Below are 27,579 nucleotides of genomic sequence, written 5' to 3'. Positions count from 1 at the left end.
TACAGTAAGCCTAGTAACCAAGGGTTGATATCACTAACATAAAGAGAATTTCTACATGTAAATAAGAAAAAGGCAAAGCATGCAAAAGTTATTTTGCAAAAGATATAAAAAAGTGGCATACAGAAATAAAGTTACAAGTGTAAAAAAGCTCTCAACCTGATGAATAATCAAAGGAATGTAAATATTATGAAACAATGAAATACTATCTATCCATCAGATTCCTTTACCAAATTAATTAATGGTATATGACCTTGACAATATGGAGAATGGGCACAACCAAACTGCTGGTGTGAGTAACATGGCACAACCTACACGGACATCAACTTGGCTGTCCCAAGCAAAATTTAAAATAAATATGCTCTCTGACTATAGAATACTCACCCAAGTATGCAAGGTATATCTATCTTTATAAAAATAATACGGTTATGTAGATATTCATTTCATTATTTGTAGTAGCAAAAAAGAATCTATATGTCCTGCATGGTTATATACATTTTGGAATATCCACCTAAATATAAGTGTACTTCTTATGTATAGAAGTCAGTCTGAGAAAAAAAGGCATAACTAACAATGATTACTTTAGAACAATGATAGAAATTTCACTTTTTTGGGCATTTGATTTGTTTTTATAAGGATAATGACTTATTTTAGTATTTTTCTAGTAATTAATACATTTCTTCATAATTGTTGAAAATTATATTTAATTATTTTCTAGAAAGCATTTGTATAAAACAACATTCGGGGCCAGTGCCGTGGCTCACTTGGCTAATCCTCTGCCTGCAGCGCTGGCACCCTGGGTTCTGGTCCCGGTTGGGGCGCTGGATTCTGCCCGGTTGCTCCTCTTCCAGTCCAGCTCTCTGCTGTGGCCCGGGAGGGCAGTGGAGAATGGCCCAGGTTCTTGGGCCCTGGACCCAAATGGGAGACCAGGAGGAAGCACCTGGCTCCTGGCTTCGGTTTGGCACAGCGCGCTGGCCATAGCGACCATTTGGGGGGTGAACCAAGGGAAAGGAAGACCTTTCTCTCTGTTTTTCTCTATCTCTGCCTGTCCAAAAAAAAAAAAAAAAAAACCACACACAACATTCGGAGATATACAGATGACCAGGTTTGAAGCAATCACTGTAGAAACTGCATTAGTTCTGCTCTGTTTTAAAACAGATTCATTAAGTGATTTAAATTTTTTTATTTAATTCATGTACAGTCAGCTTTTCATTACTATAATGAAATATCTAAAATTAAGCTTATGAAGAAAAGAAGCTTATTTGGGCTCACGATTCTGGAGTTTCACAGTCCAAGATCAAGCGGTTCCATTGGTTTGGGCTCTGAGGAGGGGGCAGATGGCAGTGGCAGAGCAATTACAGAGATGGATCCTGGCGGGCCAGGAAGAAACAGGGCAGCTCAGCTCAGCTCCCTTTATAACCAACTCTTGGAAGACCTCCCTCTTAGGCTCACTTCCTAACTGTCATAATTGGATGAAGTTTCTACCCTGTGAGGACCATTACCTTATGACTCTTGGGTTTCAAGTCCAACATGAGTTCCAAAGAAAAATCATGTTCAAGCCACAGCAATGCATGATTTGGTTTACAATTAATATTTTATTCAGTTTTTAGTTTAGCAAATCAGCAATTGTTTCAGGTTTCTAATTCATGGTTCAGTGCGAGTTCCCATTTTACACTCTGTTTTTCTTCAAGATCTTCAGTCTGCACTGACAAAGTTAATAGTAATTTCAAGAAAAGGGGAAAACCTGAAAATCTATACTCTTATGAATTGCTTCTAAAAAAATATTTGTACTGCATCAGGGGGTGAAGGCTATGAAAGGAACAAAAACGCAGAAAATGAAACCAGGGCAATTTATCCATTAGATGGAGCACACACCTTGCTGAGAGTTCACAATACTATCATGTGCCAACAAAAATATTTATTTTAAAATCAGAAGAAGAAAATGAATGTGATCCAGCTGAGATTATATTTGCCTTCATACCAATGAGGTCATAAAATACAATTTTTTACTTTTTTTTTTTTTGAGAAAGAAGTCACAGAGGCAAAAGTGCTGAAGGCCTATGGAAGTCATAACATGTTTCTGGATCAAATTAAAGAGTTATAAAGAATAAGTTTTTTCTTACCTGAATATTTAGGGAAATGCTGATTACGAGGTTTCCTAAAATGGCCAGCAAAACTCCCAACAGGTGAATCTGTGAAAGAAAATATTTTCTTTAAATGAATAGTACTTGCAAGACATGTACTGCAAAAAAGATAAAAAAGACAAAATTCAGTCGCTGTTTCATTCATTCTTTCATTTAGCTTTACTGATTGCCTATTTGCCAGAGTAGGTTTGGAATATAAATATGGTTTGATTAGGATTTGTTTTTTTGCTTTAATTAAATATTTTTTAAAGAAGTAACTTGGTCCTTTACTGAATTCTCTAGTCTTTGTCTGCTTCATTCACTAAAATAAATAAACTAACCATCAGGTTCTGACTTTCCCACAAGACACATCTTGTTTCTGCTTTCTGTCCATTTTGTATTCTCTTAATACATTTGGGAGGATTATGGTATGTGAGAATGATCATCATACGCAGCGATAAAGGATAAGCGTCAGATACTGATCTGTGATTTTTTTTTAATAAATTTATTTATTTATTTATTTTATTTTTGACAGGCAGAGTGGACAGTAGAGGGAGACAGAGAGAAAGGTCTTCCTTTTTGCTGTTGGTTCACCCTCCAATGGCCGCCGCGGTAGGCGCACTGCGGCCAGCGCACCGCGCTGTTCTGATGGCAGGAGCCAGGTGCTTCTCCTGGTCTCCCATGGGGTGCAGGGCCCAAGCACTTGGGCCATCCTCCACTGCACTCCCGGGCCACAGCAGAGAGCTGGCCTGGAAGAGGGGCAACCGGGACGGGATCCGTGCCCCGACCGGGACTAGAACCCGGTGTGCCGGCGCCGCTAGGCGGAGGATTAGCCTATTGAGCCACGGCCCCGGCCATGATCTGTGATTTTTTTCACTTGAGTGACTGAGCAAGTGTTTTTCACACACACCCCCTCCGCCCCCACCGGCCTCACTACAAAGGTATACTAGGCAAGAAGTTTCCAGAAATCCCTGTCTTTCTAAAAAGTTTTTTTTTTAATACAAAAAAATTCAACAGACATATGATATTTCATTTCATATGTACTTATGTGATGTCTAATCAGGATATATATATTTATCCTTTCAAGCATGTAGCATTTCTTAATAGTGAAAACATCCAAAAATTCTCTTTGTTTTTTAATAAATATATAGTAAACTAACATCTATCTTTTCCCTATTGTCAACAGAACCCCAAAACTTCTCACTCCTATGTAGCTATAACCTAGTACCACCAATGCACCTTTCCCCATCCCCGCCTTTCCAGTTCCCTTCTCAGTCTCTGGTAACCACAATTATATTTTTAGCTTCTATTCAGAATCCACACATGAGTGAAACCATGTGACATTTGTCCTTCTGTACTCGGCTTATTTAACAATGATCTCCAGTTGCATCCATGTCATTGCAAATGACAAGATTTCATCATTTTTTATGGCTGAGTAGTATGCCACTGTGTATGTGTACCACATTTTCTTTATTCATTTCCTGGCTCCTCTGAATAGTGCTGTAATAAATATGGGAGTGAAGATGTCGCTTCTCAGATGGATTTCATTTCCCTTGGATATGAAGTGAGATCTCTGGACCATAGGGGAATTCTACTTCCAGCTTTCTGAGGAACCTCCATGCTATTTTTCACAATGGCTATACTACTTTACATTCCCACCAGCAGTGTGCAAGTTTCCTTTTCTCTCCATCCTTACCAACACTTGTTGTCTCTTGTCTTTTTTATAACAGCCAGTCTTACTGGAGGGAGATGACAGCTCATTGTGGTTTTGATTTGCATTCCTCTGATGATTATGGATGCTTAACTTTTTTTTTTTCTGTACCTGTGGCCACTTATAAGTCTTCCACTGAGAAATATCTCTTTATATCTATTGCCCACTTTCATTTGCATTGGTTTTTGTTGCTTTGTTTTTTTGTTTTGCTGTTGAGTTGTTTTAGTCCTTTATATCTTCTGAATATTTTTTTTTAACTTTTATTTAATGAATATAAATTTCCAGTGTACAGCTTATGGATTACAATGGCTTCCCCCTCCCATAACTTCCCTCCCACCCGCAACCCTCCCCTCTCCCGCTCCCTTTCCCCTTCCATTTGCATCAAGATTCATTTTCAATTCTCTTTATATACACAAGATCAATTTAGTATAAAGATTTCAACAGTTTGCACCCACATAGAAACACAAAGTGAAACATACTGTTTGAGTACTAATTATAGCATTAAATCACAATGTACAGCACATTAAGGACAGAGATCCTGCATGAGGAGCAACTGCACAGTGGCTCCTGTTGTTGACCCAACAAATTGACACTCTAGTTTATGGCGCCAGTAACCATCCTAGGCTGTCGTCATGAGTTGCCAAGGCTATGGAAGCCTTCCAAGTTTACCGACTCTGATCATACTTAGACAAGGTCATAAAAGACAGAGTGAGGATAGTAACCAATGATCCTAAGAGTGGCATTTACCAGGTTTGAACAATTATACAGCATTAAGTGGGGAAGAGGACCATCAGTACACACAGGTTGGGAGTAGAGCCATTGGTGGTAGAGTAGAGGTTATGATTACAAAGGAATGAGGCCCAAGTGCACTAGACAGGGCCTAGAACAAAGGACAGAGTCATTATTAGAGGAGCTAAGAAAGGTGCTGTCTAAGCTACAAGTAATTTTTCTGATTGAGAGGCAAATAGAACCTGATAGAAGGGGCTTGATAATAATCTGGTGGGCTTTAGGTCTTGTAAATTCAGAAGCCCAGACCTATCTATCTCTTCACATGGGGTATATCCTAAGGGAGGTGTGAACCTCCTAGGGGAAGGCACTCTGTTGACTTTCATTATTTAGCTGGCCTGGGAGGAGAGCTGGCCAGGAAAAGGCAAGGGGCATCTCTAACAAGAAATTTACAGTTCTGCCTGCAATGTTGCTGACCCTACTTGACCATCCCCTCAGCTGCAGTGGTCACATTGGAAATTGGGCTGAGTGAAGGGCTTTTCAGCTTAGAGCCAATAAGATCTGTGGCTCTGACCTGGGCATCCTTCGACTCCAGGGAAGGTCCATTTCCAGTGATCCAACTCTTGGCACAGCTGCCAGGGCTCTTCACAAGCTGACTTCTGCTGAAGCCCAGGCTTACCACATTGAAAGTCACTGCAGTGTACTGGCCTGTTGGGTCTGCTTGAGGGCAGATCACTGTACAGATCAGCCATTAATAGGCCTGCCACCCATTGCTTCTGATGCCTAGCTTTCTTTTCCTCCTGGTTTGTGTTAAAGCAGACCAGAGGATGCAAGTCAAGGGAGTGCCCAAGTCCCATCTCTAATCTTCGGTGGCCTGAACTACAAGTCTATAGTCACAGGCATGTTCTGTAGTAGTTTTTCTAAGGTAGACAATGCCCATGAGGAAAATTATATTCTCACTTTAAAACTTTCTTTCCCTTTGGTCTGAAAGGGAGGTTTTTTCTACTTACTGTATACTTCGCTGATGGCGAAGTGAATCTAGCTATGAGATTATTATTTAAGTTCTTATTTTGGCTATGCTATTACAGAAAAATGTTAGCCATCTCTTTTATAAGGTCTAAAGATTAAATTGTGCATCCTATAGATTCCTTCATAATAGAATTAGTTTCCTACCTTGAAGAGAATAGAGAAATGAAAGAACAAGTTGGGCTTAGACTAGAGAAATGAGGGAGCAAGTCCTAGATCGCTTGCTGACAATAGCAATATCACATGAATACTTAGCAAACTGTTTCAACCACTAGATAACAACTTAAGAAAACATTTACCAGAAGGTCCAATGCCTTCTATAAATTTTAAGAATCATGTATTTGAAAACACCTCTTAAATATCTAACATGATGTAGTTTGTTTAACCAGTAAACTGAAGCACAACCATCTAAAATGTTTTTAGTTTCTTTCTACCAACAAGTTTAAAACATATGATACACAGATTCAGGTCACACAAATTAAAATGTATCTTTGATTGATTTTAGCAGCTTAAATTTATGGACAATCTTATCTATAAGCCATTTAAAATAAAACTCTTAATAAAATTTCCCCAGGTGGACATACAATATGTACACACATATAATATAGCATAATAGACCAATATAGCAATTTTAATAATAGCTTTTAAAATCTTTAACTCTTTTTGTACATTGCCAATTGATTTGAATTGCTTTTTCTTTTTAGTAACCTCAGTTAACCATACTTTCTCTCAGTTGGTACTGTTAATACATTATTGGCTTCATCTGTTTACAGAGCCATCCCAAAGTACTAAATACAATAAAAGTGGCTGGAAAAAGTCCATAGGAACCTATAGGAGGACAGCTAAACACAGAACCAACAACGCTTTAGTTTTATGAGCAGCACATCATATATAACTGTGGATGACAAAAGACTTTAAGTCGCCATGTTTAAAATTATAAACTTATCAACCAACAAGAGGCACTTGCTTACTTCACAGTATTTTTGAAAGCACATGTAGGATTTTACAAGTATTTAACCCTTTAGGCCTCTGGGGCTTTCTCATTAAGATAACTATCATGTCTAGTAACACAAGATCATTAGACTTTTTAATTCTCAAACATTTGTATTAATAGCATTTTCCATTATAGAAACTTAAAGTCTGGTACCACATCACATCTTGACAGTCCTTCTAATATAATCCAAATAGACTGATTAGTTGGTGTCTCTATAAGATGAGACACATAGGTCCTTCGATTTTTTCAGTTGGGACCAAACTGGAAAAACCAAAGTCCAGGATTTACTGGAAATTTTAGAGTCCAGATTGTTTGAAACTTTGATTTTTTGAATGCCTGTCAAGAATGCCAAGAAGGCTCAAAATCCAAAATATCTGGTTGAAATAAGATTCCTTAAAATCATGACATAACATAGACCCAATTTGATCATTGTTACAAGGTGATTATTCAAATCTTTGAAAATAAGCACATATTTAAATAACCCATAGCTCTTAATAAAAATTCAGCTGTTTTTGAACAATTAGAATTTAACAGACATCAAGAGAACATAATAGATTACTTTAACACATTGCTTTAACAGAGCATCAGAGTTTAATTCTATGTCAAAGAGAAATTGAGCTTCCTGTGATCTTTTGCTGTGAGGTTTCCTTCCTTTACCTTCTTTCATATTGGTGACCATGTTTCTGTGTTTCTGTGTGTAACACATCTTTAAGCATCTTTTGCAGGGCAGGATGAGTGGCAACAAATTCTTTCAGTTTCTGTTTGCTATGAAAAGTCTTAATTTCACCTTCATTCACAAATGAGAGCTTTGCAGGATATAATATTCTGGGCTGGCAGTTTTTCTCTCTTAGTACCTGGGCTATGTCTCCCATTCCCTTCTAGCTTGTAGGGTTTCTGATGAGAAGTCTGCTGTGAGTCTAATTGGAGATCCTCTGAGAGTAATCTGACGTTTCTCTCTTGCACATTTTAGGATCTTTTCTTTATGTTTCACTGTGGTGAGTTTGATTACAACATGTCGTGGAGAGGATCTCTTTTGGTCATGTTTATTAGGGGTTCTAGAAGCTTCCTGTACTAAGATGCCTCTGTCCTTCTCCAAACCTGGGAAATTTTCTGCTAGTATCTCACTGAAAATGCCTTCTAATCCTTTCTCCCTCTCCATGCCTTCAGGAACTCCTAGAACCCGAATGTTGGGTTTTTTAATAGTATCCTGTAGATTCCCGACAATATTTTTTAGATTTCTAATTTCTTCTTCTTTTCTTTGGTTTGCCTGTTTCCTTTCCTGTTCTCTGTCTTCTAAGTCTGATATTCTCTCTTCTGCTTCGCTCATTCTGTTTTTAAGGCTCTCTAATGTGTTTGTCGTTTGATCTATTGAATTCTTCATTTCATTATGATTTCTCGTCACTATCAGAGTTTCTTGTTCCACTAGTTGTTTCATTTCATTTTGATTCCTCCTTAATATTTCACTTTCACGAGAGAGATTTTCTATCTTGTCCATTAAGGATTTCTGTAGTTCAAGAATTTGTTTTTGAGAACTTCTTAATGTTCTTATCAATTTTTTGAGATCCGCTTCTTGCATTTCTTCGATCTCATCATCTTCATAATCTTGAATTGGGGTGTCTTTTTCATTTGGGGGCGTCATAGTGTCTTCCTTGTTCTTGTTAGCTTGGTTTTTGCGTTTGTTGTTTGGCATGTTGGAGATATTTGGTTTCTTCACTGTGGTGTTTTTTCTTGTTACACTATGGCTCTATATTAAGTGGACTGTCTGCTTTCAGTGGAGCCTTAGAGGCTTGAGATGAGTGTGGACTGAGAGCTGTGTTTGGTTCCTCAGGGCTGAGGGTGTGTCAAAGGTGACACTCCCAGGTTAGGTGTGGTAAATCTCTCTTTCTTTTTTTGATTTAAAAGGGAAGTAATTCTGCACAGCTGAACGTAATTGGAGGTAGTTAGCAGGCAAATGATATACCCACAGGAGCCAGAGATCAGAAGCTCTTTCCCAAGGACCACACAGGGAATCTCTGCTGCCCTCAGTGTTGGCTCCAATTCTCCTGCAGTCTCCCACTGGGTTGCCAAGTTAGATGCTAATCTCCTGTTATTTCACCCCTCCCCCCAGAGTCAGGTTTTTCTGCTAGGCTCAGGGCTGGTGCAGACCTGAGGTCGCCCTGCTTATGACGTATGTCCAAAATGGCGCCTGCTCTGTCTTGCTCGCCTTTGAGAGGTGAGCGGAGAGAGAGAAACTTGTGTCTGTATCGGTCACTTTTTTTATTTTTTTCCTATCTCTCTTCTAGTTAGCCTGGTGAACTTTTCCCCACGGAGTTTCAAGCCTCGTTCCCTCTAGCCTCCTCTTTCCGCTTGCCTGCTGGTATCTCGGGCTATGGAGGTTCGGCTCACCTCGCATTCCAGCGCTGGTGTGTTGAGTCTGCCGCTGGTGTCCCGAACTTGGGCTCCCACGCTCTCCACGCAGGTCCACTGTGAATCACTAGTTCCGGAAGAGTTTCCTCTGCTGTTTCTTCCCCTACTCTTCCTTGACCCTGCAGTATCTCCACTTATATTAAACTTTCTCTCCCCCCGGACTAATAGTGTGCTCTCTGCCTATTCCGCCATCTTGCCGCTCTCCCTCCACAGTTGTTTTCTATATCTTCTGAATATTAACCCCATGTCAGATGTATAGCTTGCAAATATTTTCTCCCATTCTGTAGATTGTCTCTTTTCTCTGTTGATTGTTTCCTTTGCTCTGCAAAAAGCTCTTTAGTTTGGTAAAATTTAATTTGTCTATTTTTGCTTTAATTTCCTGTACTTTTGGGGTCTGATCTAAATAATCTTTGCCAATTCCAGTGTTCTGAAACATTTTCTCTATTTTCTTCTAATAGTCTCAAAGTTTCAGGTCTCACATTTACTTCTTTGATCCATTTTGAGCTGAGTTTTGTAAATGGTGAAAGATAGGAGTCTAGATTCATTATTCTGCATGTAGATAGCCAATTTTTCCAGTGCCATTTATTAAAAAGACTATTCTTTTACCAACATTTTATTAAAAACCACTGTGCTATGTGGACTGCTACTGTCAGGTCACTGCCATATGTTGCACCTAATAGTCACTGCTGACGCTGTTCTGCTCCACCAGAACCTTGGAATTCCACTGGGCTCTGAAGTAGGTCCAAAGACTCTATCTGCAGTCATTGGTCTTGAGACAGGGACCATTAGAATCTACTTAATGTTGGTGGGTTTTATCAGTCTGGCACTGAATTCCAGAACAGTACTATGCTGCCCTGCTGTCTGTGGGGTTGTAAGAGGGGTGAAAGAGACAGCTCTTCAGCTTTCAGGCAAGCCCTAGGTGGGTCACACCTGGCTCTCACAGTCACCAGACCCTGTGCAATCTTTGGGGTTCATACCAGGGCTGCAGGAGGCTGGTGGTGCTACACATCAAAACAAGTCTGTCTCACCACAGTGTAGATCCCTGCCTGATCCTGGAACAAGTCCACAGACTCCAGCCACAGGCATCGGTCTAGGCATGGAAACCGACAGAATCTGCCCAGCACTGGGCTTTATCAGTACAGCACCATCGAAATCCCCCTCTATGACCTCCACTGGAGCTAGACCACATTTTCCCACCACTTCCCTGGTCAAGAACCCATAAATGTCTCTCCATATTCAACTTTGTGAAATATGGAACCACCACACCAGCTGCCCATCATCTGTCTTCCCCTGGCCATCCAACTGCCCACAGCATGCTTGATGTGCCCTTCCAGGGATCTGGTCCACACCACCTTTTGGTCAGATGGGAAGTTGCTTGTGACACCTGGCTCACCTGGGTGGTACAGTTCCTTCCCTCACCCACTCCAGTCATACTTCACTCTCCTGGCCTTTATTCGGTCCAGCCACTTGAGACTTTCTCAAATGACTACATTCCATCTTTACTTTTTCAGACTCTAAATGGTAGATGTCCCTTATTTCCTTTTTTAAAAATATTTATTTATTTATTTGAAAGTCAGAGTTACACAGAGAGAGGAGAGGCAGAGAGAGAGAGAGAGAGAGAGAGAGAGAGGTCTTCCATCCAATGGTTCACTCTCTAGTTGGCCGCAACGGCCGGAGCTGCGTCAATCCAAGGCCAGGAGCCAGGAGCTTCTTCCAGGTCTCATATGTGGGTGCAGGGGCCCAAGGACTTGGGCCATCTTCTACTGCTTTCCCAGGCCACAGCAGAGAGCTAGATCTGAAGTGGAACAGCTGGGTCTCGAACTGGTGCCCATATGAGATGCTGGCGCTTCAGGCCAGGGCGTTAACCCGCTGCACCACAGCACCGGTCCTAACCCTAACCCTTATTTCTTCTTTTTCATTGTCGTATATGTCATTATGCTTTTCAAGGAGAAGGCAAATACTTGAAGTGACAAGACCAAGTCTTATGCTTCTTCCAAGGAGTCTTCCACATTATCTACTACACAAAATTAGGAGCTCAGCAAAAACGACTTGAAAAATAATCTAATCAGAGCAATGACCTCTAATTCTTCCACGCTCTCCCAGATGATTGTCACAGACAGTTCATGTATGACTTGACACCTTCATAAGATGTGTTTGCTGCTTCCATGGAGGAACAAAGGGATAGTATTTTCTGTTGGTATAGATCAGCATGATACAAGGGGCCTCTTTCCCTTCTTTTTCTACAGTAGATAACTTCTAGCTAACTTCAAATCCCAAGGAGTTATTTGAATTTCAAATGAATATTATAACTACAAGAAACTCTTTTCAAACAGCAAAATGTCTTTGAAGTTTTAGAGCTTTATTAAAAGAGCTGAAGTGAAACTCAGTGTTTTAAAAAATGAGGCAAGGAAGTTAAAAATTCATTTTATAGTTGATATATAATATCCATCGTCTTTAATCAGCTAAGAATTTCCTTTTCCTAATGGAGGAACTTGGCAATAATTTTGATCACTATTCCTCTTGGGGAACAATTGCAGCAGAGTACAATGTGCTATTTCCATGCTTTGTATTTACAATCTGGCATTTGGCAGTAATCAGGAAAATAAAGATTTAGAAGAAATTTGGCACTGAATGGATAATTACAAAAATCTTCCATAATTATATAGAAGTAAATTATTGAGTAGACATAATTTACTTTAAAATTCTTTTAACCATTCACTGAGCAGTTTAAATGGCATGAGGCCGGGTGTTTAAAAATTGGTGGCAAGATTTGGCAATGATTTCTTGTATATGAAACCAAAAACATAGCCAAGAAAAGAAAAAAAAATAGGTAAGCTGGACTTCAACAAGATTAAAAACTTTTGTGCATCAAAGGGCACTATCAACTGAGTGAAAAGACCACCTACAAAATAGGATAAAATATTCACAGGTCACGAATCTGATTAGGGATTGATCTCCAGAATATATAAAGAATGCCTAAGTCAACACCACCACTAACAACCAATCTGATTAAAAATGGGTAAAGGACTTGAATAGACATTGCTCCAGAGAAGACATAAAAAAGGCAAACAGATGCATAGAAAGATGTTCAAATCACTCATCATTAAGGAAATACAAACCAAAACCACAATGAGTTACCCCATCATTCCCATTTGGATAGCTATAATTTAAAAAAAAATTAAGACAAAAAAAAAGACTCAGAAAATATGTATGGGTGAAGATATAGAGAAATTGGAGCTCTTGTGCATTTCAGAAGGGAATGTAAAACGTTGCAGCCACTATGGAAAATGGTATAGGGATTCCTCAAAAAATGAAACCAAGTATTACCATATAAACCAGCAGTTCCATTTCTTGGATATATATCCAAATGAAGTGAAAGTATTAGACTCAAACATATATTTGTTGTCCATGACTATGGCAGCATTATTCACAACAATCAAAAGCCACTGACGTGTCCAGCCATGGATGAATAGATACAAAATAATGTGGTATATCCAAAGAATACAGTACCATTCAGCCTTAATAAGTAAGGACTTTTTTTCATAAATTTTTAAAAAAGATTTATTTATTTATTTGAAAGAGTTACACACACTGAGATCTTTCATTCTCTGGTTTATTCCCCAAATGGTTGTGATAGATACCAGGACTGGGCTAGGCTGAAGCTAGGAGCCACGAGCTTCATCAAGGCCTCCCGCTTGGATGCGGTGGCCAAAGTACTTGGGTCATCCTCCACTGCTTCCCGGGTGCATTAGCAGGGAGCTGCATAGAAGTGGAGCAGCCTGGACTCAAACCCACACCTGTATGGGATGCTGACACTGCAAGAGGTGGCTTTACCCATTACACCACAGCATCAGCCCCTGTAAGGAAATTTTGACACATGCTACAACATGGATGAACCTTGAAGGCATTGTTCTTAAGTTGAAATTAGCCAGTCAAAAAGGATAGCTATTGGTGATTCTACTTACATGAGGTTCCTAAGATAGTAAAATCCGTGAAAGAAGGTAAAGGATGGTGTCCGGGAGTGCAGAGAGGGAGTTGTTGTAGAATGAATGTCACGTTGGGCTGGAGTAAAAAGTTCTAGAGATGGATGCTGGTGATGGCTGTACCACTGTGAAAATGCACTTAGTGCCACAGAACCATACTTAAAATAGCTAAAATGGTAAATTTCACATTATATGTATTTTACCACAAACAAAATTGGTGGTGGAGGAAGTCTCTGATTGTGGGTTGATTTGGAGAACCTAAGGAAAAGCTCACCTCCTATAGAATAGCTTCATGCCGAGATTTAACAGTGAGCGCTTTACTTTCATTCCTTTAAATTAAATATTGTCCTACCACAAGATTTTTTTCCCCTTAAAGTGGACACTCCTGGAAAGGTACACACTATTAAATTATTAATATAGTAACATAAATGTTATCAAACAGGTTAATCAAAAGAGCCCGAGTTGGCAAAAACAGACAATTCCTCCCTGCTCCCTATATCCATGCGCTTTTCTGGGTAACCACATACTCCTTCCCATCAAGAGGCATGGGCCACTTTCTACCCCTGAATTCCGACTGGCCAATAGACTACAATCAAAGTGAAAGTGTGCTACTCCCACAAGTAGGCCTCAAAATGTACTGCATGCTTCCACTCCTTTGTTTTGGCAAGTTCTTGAGAACCAGCCCAGGCTAACCTGCTGGGTAATGACAGACAGGGGCCAAGCAATGCTGCTGCTCTAGTGTCTACGGCCTAACCAAGGGTCAGTCAATGACCAGTCTGAGACAGAGGCCATCCCTCTACCAGCCAGCCCCTGGCTTGAGTGACCAGCCACAGCGTGATCCACACCAGCTGACCAATTGTCTTAGATGCACTAATACATAGTTGTCAATTTAAGCCACAAAGCACTGGGGATGATTTGTTTTGCAATAAGAAAGAATAGAATGTGGCTTAGAAGGCAGAGAAATGGGGAGAGAGATATTCTAGGGCTCTTCAGGGTGGGGAACGTCCAGCCCATAGGCTATGCATGTGAGCCTCATAAAATGATTTGGTCTGGTCCTGCCAAGGCAATAGCAGGTGGGACTCAACATTCAATAAATCTATAGCAGATGATTTTGGATGGCTGACAAATGATGCTATAAATAACCAAATGGCCCTTAGCAGGAAAAAGGTTTCCTACTTCTGACTTAGAGAAAAACGGGGTTTCAAGATTAGAAAGTGAATCTATAAATTGCTTTTGGGAGAATGGACATTTTGATGATGTTGATTCTTCCAATCCATGAGCATGGAAGATTTTTCCATTTTTTGGTATCCTCTTCTATTTCTTTCTTTAAGATTTTGTAATTCTCATCATAGAGATCTTTAACATCCTTGTAAGTTTATTCCAAGGTATTTGATTGTTTTTGTAGCTATTGTAAATGGGATTGATCTTAGAAGTTCTTTCTCAGCCGTGGCATTGCCTGTGTATACAAAGGCTGTTGATTTTTGTGCATTGATTTTATATCCTGCTACTTTGCCAAACTCTTCTATGAGTACCAATAGTCTCTTAGTAGAGTTCTTTGGATCCCCTAAATAAAGAATCATATCGTCTGCAAAGAGGGATAGTTTGACTTCTTCCTTCCTAATTTGTATCCCCTTAATTTCTTTTTCTTGCCTGATGGCTCTGGCTAAAACTTCCAGAACTATGTTGAATAGCAGTGGTGAGAATGGGCATCCCTGTCTGGTACCAGATCTCAGTGGAAATGCTTCCAACTTTTCCCCATTCAATAGGATGCTGGCCGTGGGTTTTTCATAAATTGCTTTGATTATATTGAGGAATGTTCCTTCTATACCCAATTTGCTTAGGGTTGTCATCATGAAAGGGTGTTGAATTTTATCGAATGCTTTCTCTGCATCTATCAAGATAATCATATAGCTTTTCTTCTGCAGTTTTTTAATGTGGTGTATCACATTGATTGATTTGCAAACATTGAACCATCCCTGCATACCAGGGATAAATCCCACTTGGTCTGGGTGGATGATTTTTCTGATGTGTTGTTGTATTCTATTGGTGAGAATTTTATTGAGGATTTTTGCATCTATGTTCATCAGGGATATTGGTCTATAATTTTCTTTCAATGCTGCATCTTTCTCTGGCTTAGGAATTAAGGTGATGCTGGCTTCGTAGAAAGGATTTGGGAGGGGGCGGAGCCAAGATGGCGGATAGTGAGGACGTGTGCCTTAGTTTGGGAAAATAAACTTTCATAAAAGTGGAATTACTGTAGCCTCAGGAAAAGACTCAAAAAAAAAAACTGCAGAGGAAACGCTTCCGGATCTTGTGGGTGAGACACAGAGGACTTACAGGGAACCCACCGCGTGGAAAACCAACCGAGAAGAGCCGAGCGGGAGAGGAGCCAGAGCCACAGAATCTCGCCAGCGCGGGAACGGAGGTCGGTAAGACAAAGACCTGAGAAGTCCGAGACATTGGGGGGAGGGGGAACAGAGGCCTCTCCCTTCACTCACCAAGCAAAACAAAGAGCACCGCGATTTTACATATGTAAAGCTCAGCCAAACTCAGTATCTTTAGCGAAACTGGAGAACACATTGAGGGCTGCATAAACGCTGTGTATGTTCCCAGGCATAGATCAAACAAATATCCACAGAGGCTAGATTTCAACTACCCTCAACTTCACTCCCAACTGAGTCAAAAGAAAAAAAAAAAAAAGAGAGAGAGAGAGAGAGCGCATCCCAGCAAGGAGCAAGTAATCCGGGAGAGTCGCTCTTTACACAGCCTTAAACCTCAAGAAACAAGCATAGCTCTCTAGCCACACCCATCACAGCCCCTAAGGCTCCAACAAAACAGACAGCTCACTCAGAGGCACAGTATAACGAGAGAAAAAAAAAACAAAAACAAAAACAAAAACAAAAACACCACAAATTATCTCTAACATGCCAAGCAAGAAACATAGAAGCGGAGGTACCAAAGATAAGGATAGCACTATGACGCCCCCAAGTGAACAAGACACGCCAATGCAAGATTATGAAGATCAAGAGTTAGAGCAAATGCACGAAGCAGATTGCAAAAATTTCATAAGAACATTAAGAAGTTCTCAAAAACAAATTCTTGAACTACAGAAATCCTTAATGGACAAGATAGAAAATCTCTCCCGTGAAAATGAAATATTAAGGAGGAATCAAAATGAAATGAAAAAATTAGTGGAACAGGAAACTGCAGTACTGGCAAAAAATCTCAATGAAATGAAGAACTCAATAGATCAAATGGCAAACACATTAGAGAGCCTTAAAAACAGAATGGATGAAGCAGAAGAGAGAATATCGGAATTAGAAGACAGAGAACAGGAAAGGAAACAGTCAAATCAAAAAAAAGAAGAAGAAATCAGTAATCTAAAAAATACTGTCAGGAATCTACAGGATACTATTAAAAAACCCAACATTCGGGTTCTAGGAGTTCCTGAAGGCATGGAAAGGGAGAAAGGATTAGAAGGCCTTTTTAGTGAGATACTAGCAGAAAATTTCCCAGGTTTGGAGAAGGACAGAGACATCCTAGTACAGGAAGCTCAGAGAACCCCTAATAAACATGATCAAAAGAGATCCTCACCAAGACACGTCGTAATCAAACTCACCACAGTGAAACACAAAGAAAAGATCCTAAAATGTGCAAGAGAGAAACGCCAGATTACTCTCAGAGGATCTCCAATTAGACTCACAGCAGACTTCTCATCAGAAACCCTACAAGCTAGAAGGGAATGGGAGACATAGCCCAGGTACTAAGAGAGAAAAACTGCCAGCCCAGAATATTATATCCTGCAAAGCTCTCATTTGTGAATGAAGGTGAAATTAAGACCTTTCACAGCAAACAGAAATTGAAAGAATTTGTCGCCACTCGTCCAGCCCTGCAAAAGATGCTTAAAGATGTGTTACATACAGAAACACAGAAACACGGTCACCAATATGAAAGAAGGTAAAGGAAGGAAACCTCAGAGCAAAAGATCACAGGAAGCTCAAACCAGATATTAGAAAATATCTTTGGCAAATGGCAGGGCAAAGTTACTCCTTCTCAATAGTCACGTTGAATGTTAATGGCTTGAACTGTCCAGTTAAAAGACACCGATTGGCCGATTGGGTTAAGGACCAAAACCCATCCTTTTGCTGCTTACAAGAAACCCATCTATCCAACAATGATCCATACAAGCTGAGAGTGAAAGGCTGGAAAAAGATATACCACGCCAACAGAAATGAAAAGAGAGCGGGCGTAGCCATCTTAATATCGGACAACATAAACTTTACCACAAAAACTGTTAGGAGAGACAAAGAGGGGCACTATATAATGATTAAGGGATCCATTCAACAGGAAGATATAACGATTATCAACGTATATGCACCTAATTACAGGGCACCAGCCTATTTAAAAGACTTGTTAAGAGACTTAAAGGGAGACTTAGACCCCAATACAATAGTACTGGGGGACTTCAATACTCCACTCTCAGAGATAGACAGATCAACAGGACAGAAGATGAACAAGGAGACAGTAGATTTAAATGACACTATAGCCCAAATGGATCTAACAGACATCTACAGAACATTTCATCCTACATCTAAGGACTTTACATTCTTCTCAGCAGTACATGGAACCCTCTCTAGGATTGACCACATACTAGGCCATAAAGCAAGTCTCAGCAAATTCAAAAGAATTAGAATCATACCATGCAGCTTCTCAGACCACAAAGGAATGAAATTGGAAATTGGCAACTCAGGAATCCCTAGAGCACGTGCAAACACATGGAGATTGAACAACATGCTCCTGAATGAACAATGGGTCATAGAAGAAATTAAAAGAGAAATCAAAAATTTTCTGGAAGTAAATGAGGATAACAGCACAACATACCAAAACCTATGGGATACAACAAAAGCAGTGTTAAGAGGAAAGTTTATATCAATAGGTGCCTACATCAAGAAATTGGAAAGGCACCAAATAGATGAGCTTTCAAGTCATCTCAAGGATCTAGAAAATCTGCAGCAAACCAAACCCAAACCCAGTAGGAGAAGAGAAATAATTAAAATCCGAGAAGAAATCAACAAGATTGAATCCAAAAAAAATTACAAAAAATCAGCCAAACGAGGAGCTGGTTTTTTGAAAAAATAAACAAAATTGACACCCCATTGGCCCAACTAACTAAAAAAAGAAGAGAAAAGACCCAAATCAATAGGATCAGAGATGAAATGGGAAACGTAACAACAGACGCCACAGAAATAAAAAGAATCATCAGAAATTACTACAAGGACTTGTATGCCAGCAAACAGGAAAATCTATCAGAAATGGACAGATTCTTGGACACATACAACCTCCCTAAATTGAGCCAGGAAGACATAGAAAACCTAAACAGACCAATAACTGACACAGAAATTGAAACAGTAATAAAGGCCCTCCCAACAAAGAAAAGCCCAGGGCCAGATGGATTCACTGCTGAGTTCTACCAGACATTTAGAGAAGAACTAACTCCAATTCTTCTCAAACTATTCAGAGCAATCGAAAAAGAGGGAATCCTCCCAAATTCCTTCTATGAAGCCACCATCACCTTAATTCCTAAGCCAGAAAGAGACGCAACACTGAAAGAGAATTACAGACCAATATCCCTGATGAACATAGATGCAAAAATTCTCAATAAAATTCTGGCCAATAGAATGCAACAACACATCAGAAAGATCATCCACCCAGACCAAGTGGGATTCATCCCCGGTATGCAGGGATGGTTCAACATTCGCAAAACAATCAACGTAATACACTACATTAACAGACTGCAGAAGAAAAACCATATGATTCTCTCAATAGACGCAGAGAAAGCATTTGATAAAATACAACACCCTTTCATGATGAAAACTCTAAGCAAACTGGGTATGGAAGGAACATTCCTTAATACAATCAAAGCAATATATGAAAAACCCACGGCCAACATCCTATTGAATGGGGAAAGGTTGGAAGCATTTCCACTGAAATCTGGTACCAGACAGGGATGCCCTCTCTCACCACTGCTATTCAATATAGTTCTGGAAGTTTTGGCCAGAGCTATTAGGCAAGAAAAAGAAATTAAAGGGATACAAATCGGGAAGGACGAACTCAAACTATCCCTCTTTGCAGATGATATGATTCTTTATTTAGGGGACCCAAAGAACTCTACTAAGAGACTGCTGGAACTCATCGAAGAGTTTGGCAAAGTAGCAGGATATAAAATCAATGCACAAAAATCAACAGCCTTTGTATACACAGGCAATGCCACGGCTGAGGAAGAACTTCTAAAATCAATCCCATTCACAATAGCTACAAAAACAATCAAATACCTTGGAATAAACTTAACCAAAGACGTTAAAGATCTCTACGATGAAAACTACAAAACCTTACAGAAAGAAATAGAAGAGGATACCAAAAAATGGAGAAATCTTCCATGCTCATGGATTGGAAGAATCAATATCATCAAAATGTCTATCCTCCCAAAAGCAATTTATACATTCAATGCAATACCCATCAAGATCCCGAAGACCTTCTTCACAGATCTAGAAAAAATGATGCTGAAATTCATATGGAGACACAGAAGACCTCGAATAGCCAAAGCAATCCTGTACAACAAAAACAAAGCCGGAGGCATCACAATACCTGATTTTAGGACATACTACAGGGCAGTTGTTATCAAAACAGCATGGTACTGGTACAGAAACAGATGGATAGACCAATGGAACAGAATAGAAACACCAGAAATCAATCCAAACATCTATAGCCAACTTATATTTGACCAAAGATCCAAATCTAATCCCTGGAATAAGGACAGTCTATTCAATAAATGGTGCTGGAAAAATTGGATTTCCACATGCAGAAGCTTGAAGCAAGACCCATACCTATCACCTTACACAAAAATTCACTCAACATGGATTAAAGACTTAAATCTACGACCCGAAACCATCAAATTATTAGAGAGCATTGGAGAAACCCTGCAAGATATAGGCACAGGCAAAGACTTCCTGGAAAATACTCCAAAAGCACAGGCAGTCAAAACCAAAATTAACATTTGGGATTGCATCAAATTGAGAAGCTTCTGTACCTCGAAAGAAACAGTCAGGAAATTGAAGAGGCAACCAACAGAATGGGAAAAAATATTCGCAAACTATACTACAGAAAAAGGATTGATAACCAGAATCTACAAAGAAATCAAGAAAAACCACAACAACAAAACAAACAACCCACTTAAGAGATGGGCCAAGGACCTCAATAGACATTTTTCGAAAGAGGAAATCCAAATGGCCAACAGACACATGAAAAAATGTTCAAGATCACTAGCAATCAGAGAAATGCAAATCAAAACCACAATGAGGTTCCATCTCACCCCGGTGAGAATAGCTCACATTCAGAAATCTACCAACAACAGATGCTGGAGAGGATGTGGGGAAAAAGGGACACTAACCCACTGTTGGTGGGAATGCAAACTGGTTAAGCCACTATGGAAGTCTGTCTGGAGATTCCTCAGAAACCTGAACATAACCCTACCATACAACCCAGCCATCCCACTCCTTGGAATTTACCCAAAGGAATTTAATTTGGCAAATAAAAAAGCCATCTGCACATTAATGTTTATTGCAGCTCAATTCACAATAGCTAAGACCTGGAACCAACCCAAATGCCCATCAACAGTAGACTGGATAAAGAAATTATGGGACATGTACTCCATAGAATACTATACAGCAGTAAGAAACAATGAAACCCAGTCATTTGCAACAAGATGGAGCAATCTGGAAAACATCATGCTCAGTGAATTAAGCCAGTCCCAAAGAGAAAAATATCATTTGTTTTCCCTGATCGGTGACAACTGAGCGCCAAAGAGAAAACCTGTTAAGTGAAATGGACACTATAAGCAACAATGAACTGATCAGCTCCTGTCCTGACTTTAGATGTACAATGTAATACTCTATCCTTTTTAGTATTCGTTGTTGTTCTTGTTGTTCTAGTACTATTGGTTGAACTCAGTAATTAACACACAATTATTCTCAGGTGTTTAAATTTTAACTGAAAAGTGATCCCTGTTAAATCTAAGAGTGGAAAAAGAGAGGGAGGAGGTGAACAATCAGGAACATGCTCAATCGGACTGGCCGCAAATGGTGGAGTTAGAAATGTGCAGGGGATTCCAACACAATTCCATCAAGATGGCATGTACCAATGCCATCGCACTAGTCCAAGTGATCAATTTCAGCTCACAATTGATAGCTCTGATAGGTCTGGGAGTCAAAGAGATCACACAAACAAGATAGGTATCTGCTAATACTGATAGAATCAAAAAGGGAGGGAAAGATCCAACATGGGAAGTGGGATACACAGCAGACTCATAGGATGGCAGATGTCCTAAACAACACTCCGGCCTCAGAATCAGCCCTCAGGGCATTCAGATCTGGCTGAAGAGCCCATGAGAGTATAGCAGGCATGGAAAGCCAAGATACCATGGGAAAAAAAAAAAAAAAAGACCTAAGTGAATGATCTCTGTGAGTGAGATCCCAGTGGAAAGAACGGGGCCATCAAAGAAGGAGGTACCCTTCTCCGAAGGGAGGAGAGAACCTCCACTTTGACTATGACCCTATCGGAATAAGATCAAAGTCAGCGAACCCTAAAGGCTTCCATAGCCCTTACAACTCATGACTGGAGCCCAGGGAGATTACTGACGCCATGAACAGGAGTGTCAAATTGTTAAGTCAGCAACAGGAGTCACTGTGTTCTTACACCCCATGCGGGATCTGTCCCTAATGTGTCGTCTAAAGCCAAGTGATGCTACGACTGGTACTGAAACAGTATTTTTATACTTTGCGTTTCTGTGTGGGCGCAGACTGATGAGGTCTTTGCTAATTATAAACTGAAGTGATCTTCTGTGTATAAAGAGAATTGGAAATGAAAAAAAAAAAAAAACAACCTGGTGTTAAAATGGAAAAGGCATAGAAAATTAATTATTTTGAAAAAAAAAAATTATGTAGGATCTCTGTCTTTAATGTGCTGTACATTGCTATTTTATGCTATAATTAGTAATCCAATGGTAGTTTTTTCACTTGATGTTGCTATATGGGCAAAATGTTGAAATCTTTACCTAATATATACTAAACTGATCTTCTGTGTACAAAAAGAATTGAAAATGAATCTTTACACGAATGGAAGGGGAAAGGGAGCGGGAGGGGGGAGGGTTGCGGGCGGGAGGGAAGTTATGGGAGGGGGGAAACCATTGTAACCCATAAGCTATACTTTGGAAATTTATATTCATTAAATAAAAGTTTAATAAAAAAAAAAAAAACCCTTTGACACCAAAAAAAAAAAAAAAAAAAAAAGAAAGGATTTGGGAGGATTCCCTCTTTTTCGATTGTTCTGAATAGTTTGAGAAGAATTGGAGTTAGTTCTTCTTTAAACGTCTGGTAGAAGTCAGCAGTGAATCCATCTGGTCCTGGGCTTTTCTTTGTTGGGAGGGCCTTTATTACTGTTTCAATTTCTGTCTCAGTTATGGGTCTGTTTAGGTTTTCTATGTCTTCATGGTTCAATTTAGGTAGATTGCATGTGTCCAGGAATCTATCCATTTCTGATAGATTTCCCTGTTTGCTGGCATATAACTCTTTGTAGTAATTTCTGATGATTCTTTTTATTTCTGTGGTGTCTGTTACATTTCCTTTTTCATCTCTGATTTTATTGATTTGGGTCTTTTTTTAGTTAGTTGAGACAATGGTGTGTCAATTTTATTCATTTTTTCAAAAAACCAGCTCCTCATTTGGCTGATTTTTTGTAATGTTTTTTTGGATTCAATCCTGTTGATTTCTTCTCTGATTTTAATTATTTCTCTTCTCCTACTAGATTTGGGTCTTGTTGCTGCAGTTTTTCTAGATCCTTGAGATGCACTGAAAACTCATTTATTTGGTACCTTTCCAATTTCTTGATGTAGGCACCTATTGATATAAACTTTCCTCTCAACACTGCTTTTGCCGTATCCCGTAAGTTTTGATATGTTGTGTTGTCACCTCACTTACTTCCAGAAAGTTTTTGGTTTCTCTTTTGATTTCTTCTATGACCCAGTGTTCATTCAGGAGCTGTTGTTCAGTCTCCATGTGTTTGCATACTCTCTAGGGATTCCTGAGTTGCTAATTTCCAACTTCATTACGCTGTGGTCTGAGAAGCTGCATGGTATGATTCTAATTCTTTCAAATTTGCTGAGACTTGCTTTATGGCCTAGTATGTGGTCAATCCTAGAGAAGGTTCCATGCACTGCTGAGAAGAATGTAAAATCTTTAGATGTAGGATTGAAAGTTCTGTAGATATCTGTTAGATCCATTTGGGCAATAGTGTAGATTAAATCTGCTGTTTCCTTGTTGATCTTCTGTCCGGATGATCTGTCTATTTCTGAGAGTGGAGTATTGAAGTCCCCCAGTACTATTGTATTGGAATCTAAGTCTCCCTTTAAGTCCCTTAACATATCTTTTAAATAAACTGGTGCCCTGTAATTAGGTGCATATACATTTATAATAGTTATATATTCCTGTTGAATTGAACCCTTAATCATTATATAGTGTCCCTCTTTGTCTCTCTTAACAGTTTTTGTGTTAAAGTTTATTTTGTCTGATATTAATATGGCTTGGCAGGACCAGACCAAATGATTTCATGGGGCTCACATGTGTAGCCTATGGGCTGGATGTTCCCCACCCTGAAGAGCCCTAGAGTATCTCTCTCCCCATTTCTCTGTCTTCTAAGCCACATTCTATTCTTTCTTATTGCAAAACAAATCATCCCCAGTGCTTCTAAGTCTTTCCTAGCCTTGCTCATCCATCAGAGAACCCCCTAAACACATTTCCCCTTGCACCTTGATGATTTATTTTGTAATATGTGCATCTTTACTAACACAATAAAACTTAAGTTCTGGTGGTTGGTCAAATAACTACCATGAGTTCAAAGTAGTAAAATTATATTTTAAGATATTTTCAACAACTTCAACATGATCTAAGATTATCAGTGGTTTCCACTGGTGACAAGGGTACACATTCTTTTAATACTACGTTAGTTTCTTGTTCACATTCATTATAGAAGGAAATGGTAAATTTCAGCCAGGTTAGTGCAAATACAAAAGTAGTTTTTGTTTGTTTGTTTTTTTCTTGTTCAAATTCCCTGAACCTTATCTCTGGACAACAAATTCAGAACCCTTGCATGTGAGGTGTGACTTCCCCCTGTGTTCTTTTTGGTATTTAGGGATCAGTTTTTGCTTGAATTCCTCCAGTGATGTGGAAATTATTTCCTACTAAGTAGTGAGCCGCCCATCACCAAGTGGTTGAAGGGCTCAGCTGGTTTGTTCTTTCAGGGAGCTGTCATCTTTCCACCCTGGATTGCACCCCTAGGTCCTTCTCTCTGGGGATACAGACCTAAGTCAGCTTTCTCTTCCACTGGATACTTTTCAGCTGCTAAAAGACAAGAATTCCACTAATTTGTTCTCTCTCTCTCTTGCCCTCTCTCCAACCCTCTCTCGCTTAATGAGGCAGTAACTTTTATTCACTTGCTATAAATGAGGAAACTGAAGCTGAAAGATTTAAGTTACCTAATATATTTCCATCCTTAGTGGGAGATCCCAAGTCTGTTTGATTTCAGAGTTCATTCTTCTTTTAAGACCTTCTGATGAATTTTTAATTCTTTTACTATATTTCATTCTCTCTCTTTTTAAAGATTTATTTATTTTATATGAAAAGCAGAGGGCTGGTGCCGCGGCTTAATAGGCTAATCCTCCACCTGAGGCACTCTGGATTCTAGTCCCGGTCAGGGTGCCGGATTCTGTCCCGGTTGCCCCTCTTCCAGGCTAGCTCTCTGCTATGGCCCGGGAGTGCAGTGGAGGATGGCCTAAGTGCTTGGGCCCTGCACCCGCATGGGAGACCAGGAGAAGCACCTGGCTCCTGCCATCAGATCAGTGTGGTGCGCCGGCCGCAGCGCACCAGCCACGGCGGCCATTAGAGGATGAACCAACGGCAAAGGAACACCTTTCTCTCTGTCTCTCTCTCTCTCTCACTGTCCACTCTGCTTGTCAAAAAAAAAAAAAAAAAAAAAAAAGCAGAGTTACAGAGATGGAGAGACAGAGAGATCTCTCATCCATTGGCTCATTCCTCAAATGGCTGCAATGGCCAGGACTGGGCCAGGTCAAAGCCAGGAACCAGGAGCTTCATCTAGGTCTCCCACGTGGGTGCAGGGACTCAGGGACTTCTGTCATCTTCCACTGCTTTCCCAGGCACATTTTAGCAGGGAACTGGAATGGAAGTGGAGCAGCCGGGACTCAAATCCTCACCCATATGGGATGCCAACATAGCAGGCAGCAACCAACCCACCATGCCACAATTCTGGCCCCTTTTATATTTCTCTTAAGCTAAATGGAGATCATCAAGGGCAGGAATTTTGTCTTTTTATTTCTTCCTTATTCATTTTTGTTTCTCCAACAATGGCACTGACTTTGCTGCTCAAAATTAACCATAGGCCAAGGTGTGTGGAAAGAAAAGGCTATTTCTTCCACACCAGTTAACCTGTTTAATTTCATAAAAATAAGCTAGTGAATGTTTTAGAGTGTTAGAAATATTCTGTATGGGGCCGGTGCTGTGGCGCAGCGGGTTAAAGCCCTGGCCTGAAGCGTCGGCATCCCATATGGGCGCCATTTCTAGTCCCGGCTGCTCCTCTTCCAATCCAGCTCTCTGCTATGGCCTGGGAAAGTAGTAGAAGATGGCCCAAGTCCTTGGGCCCCTGCACCCATGTGGGAGGCCCGGAGGAAGCTCCTGGCTTCAGATCAGCACAACTTCGGCTGTCGTGGCCATCTGGGGAGTGAACCAGTGGATGGAAGACCTCTCTCTCTGTCTCTACCTCTCTCTGTAACTCTATTCTTCAAATAAAAAAAATCTTAAAAAAGAAATATTCTGTTCAAAATATTAATATTTACTGTAATTTATTAATTAAAAATAATCAATACAATTAATTCATTTGTTTTTAACACCAAGTTAAAATTAAAAGTACCATAGGCAACTGTTTTCTTATCCCACACACCACACATTATAGAATTCAAATTATTGAAATAGATCTAAAATTTAAGGTGTTATCTGAAAACCAAGGAAATCAATTTTTTTTTCAGAAATATTTCCATAATGCTCAGCATCAATGTAATATTAACTCCCAATATAAAATCCTATAATTATACAGGAAAAATAAAGTATTGAAAATGTCCATAAAAAGGCTATGATTAAAAAGGACAGTTTCTCTACCAACATATAATTAAGGAATTTTAGAAATAAGTGGGCCATAAATCAAACTCTTCATTTCACAAATGGGGAAATGAGAGTCCAAGGAAGTAAGTTACTGAAAGATAGGTAACAATGCAGAATCAGGACCAGAGCCCCAGTATAGAGACTCCATTTTTTATGTCTCTTTTAAGAGCCACATTAATCTTAAACTACTGATGACATCTCACTAGAAAATAATTACATCATCATATACTTACTATATGACATTTAAATTTTGAAAATTATAAAATATACAAAACCTACAGAAAGTATAAAAAATTTTATTACAAATCTACATTCCAACCAAATGACCAAGAAGTCATAAAGAACTAGCACAGCAAGAAAATGAAAGGAAGAAATAAACCTATCTTTATGCACAAACACAAGATCCATTAAAAAGCTATTAGGATTAATTGGTTAAGCATGGTCGAAGGACAATAGATCATTATACAAAAATCAATTGTATTTATACACATGAGCAAGGAACAATGAAATAAAATTAAGAAGCAAATTGCATCTATAATAGCATCAAAAGGAGTAAACTATTTAGGAATAAATTCACCCAAAGATACACAAATCCTATAGTCTGAAAGCTATAAAATATTGTTGAAAAAAATTATAGGTGATTCTAAATAATGGAAAGACATTCTATGTTCATGGATCAGAAGACTTAATATTGTTAAGCTAGAAGCACTCAAAATTGATCTACAAATTCAATTCAATACCTATCAGAATCTCAACAGGTTTCTTTGTAGAAACTGACAATCTGATCTTTAAATGCATACAGAAATTCAAGGGACCCAGAATAGGCAAAAAAAATCTTGAAAAGGCTGGAGGACTCACCTCATTTCAGAGCTTACTACAGCACAACAGTAATCAATATAGTGTGGTACAAGGATAGGCATCTAGATAAATGGAACAGAATCAAGAGTTCAGAGCTAAATTTATCTAAGGGCAATTGTGTGAGAAGGGTGTAAGCTCACTCAATGGAGAAAGACTATTCTTTTCAACAAATATCCCGAGACCCTTGATTGCCACATCCAAAAATAAACGAAGATGAGCCCTAACTTTATACCATATACAAATTTTAACTCAAAGTTTAGGCCACTTAAAAATGGCCAAAGGATCTGAACAGACATTTCTCTAAAGAAGATAACCAATAAGCACATGAAAATATGTTCTAAACATCATTAGTCAACAGATACGAAAATTAAAACCACAATGATATGCCACTGCATACAAAGTAGGATGCCTACAATCAAAAGTCAAGTAATAACAAGTGTTAGCATGAATGGGTATAAATCAGACTCCTCAGACA

General features: G+C 39.4%; 1 protein-coding gene across 1 annotated transcript in view; it reads right to left on the bottom strand.

Moving 5' to 3' along the window:
- NIPAL2 (NIPA like domain containing 2) overlaps positions 1 to 27,579 on the bottom strand; it is a 96,965-nt gene that overhangs the window by 53,397 nt on the left and 15,989 nt on the right. The window contains exon 2 of the mRNA XM_062189493.1: positions 2,121 to 2,189. Within this exon, the coding sequence (XP_062045477.1) occupies positions 2,121 to 2,189 (69 nt within the window). The remainder of the gene's footprint in view (positions 1 to 2,120; positions 2,190 to 27,579) is intronic.

This window comes from Lepus europaeus, chromosome 4 (assembly GCF_033115175.1).
Source record: "Lepus europaeus isolate LE1 chromosome 4, mLepTim1.pri, whole genome shotgun sequence".
Classification (NCBI taxonomy): Eukaryota; Metazoa; Chordata; class Mammalia; order Lagomorpha; family Leporidae; genus Lepus; species Lepus europaeus.
This window is presented reverse-complemented; position numbering and strand designations above follow the sequence as displayed.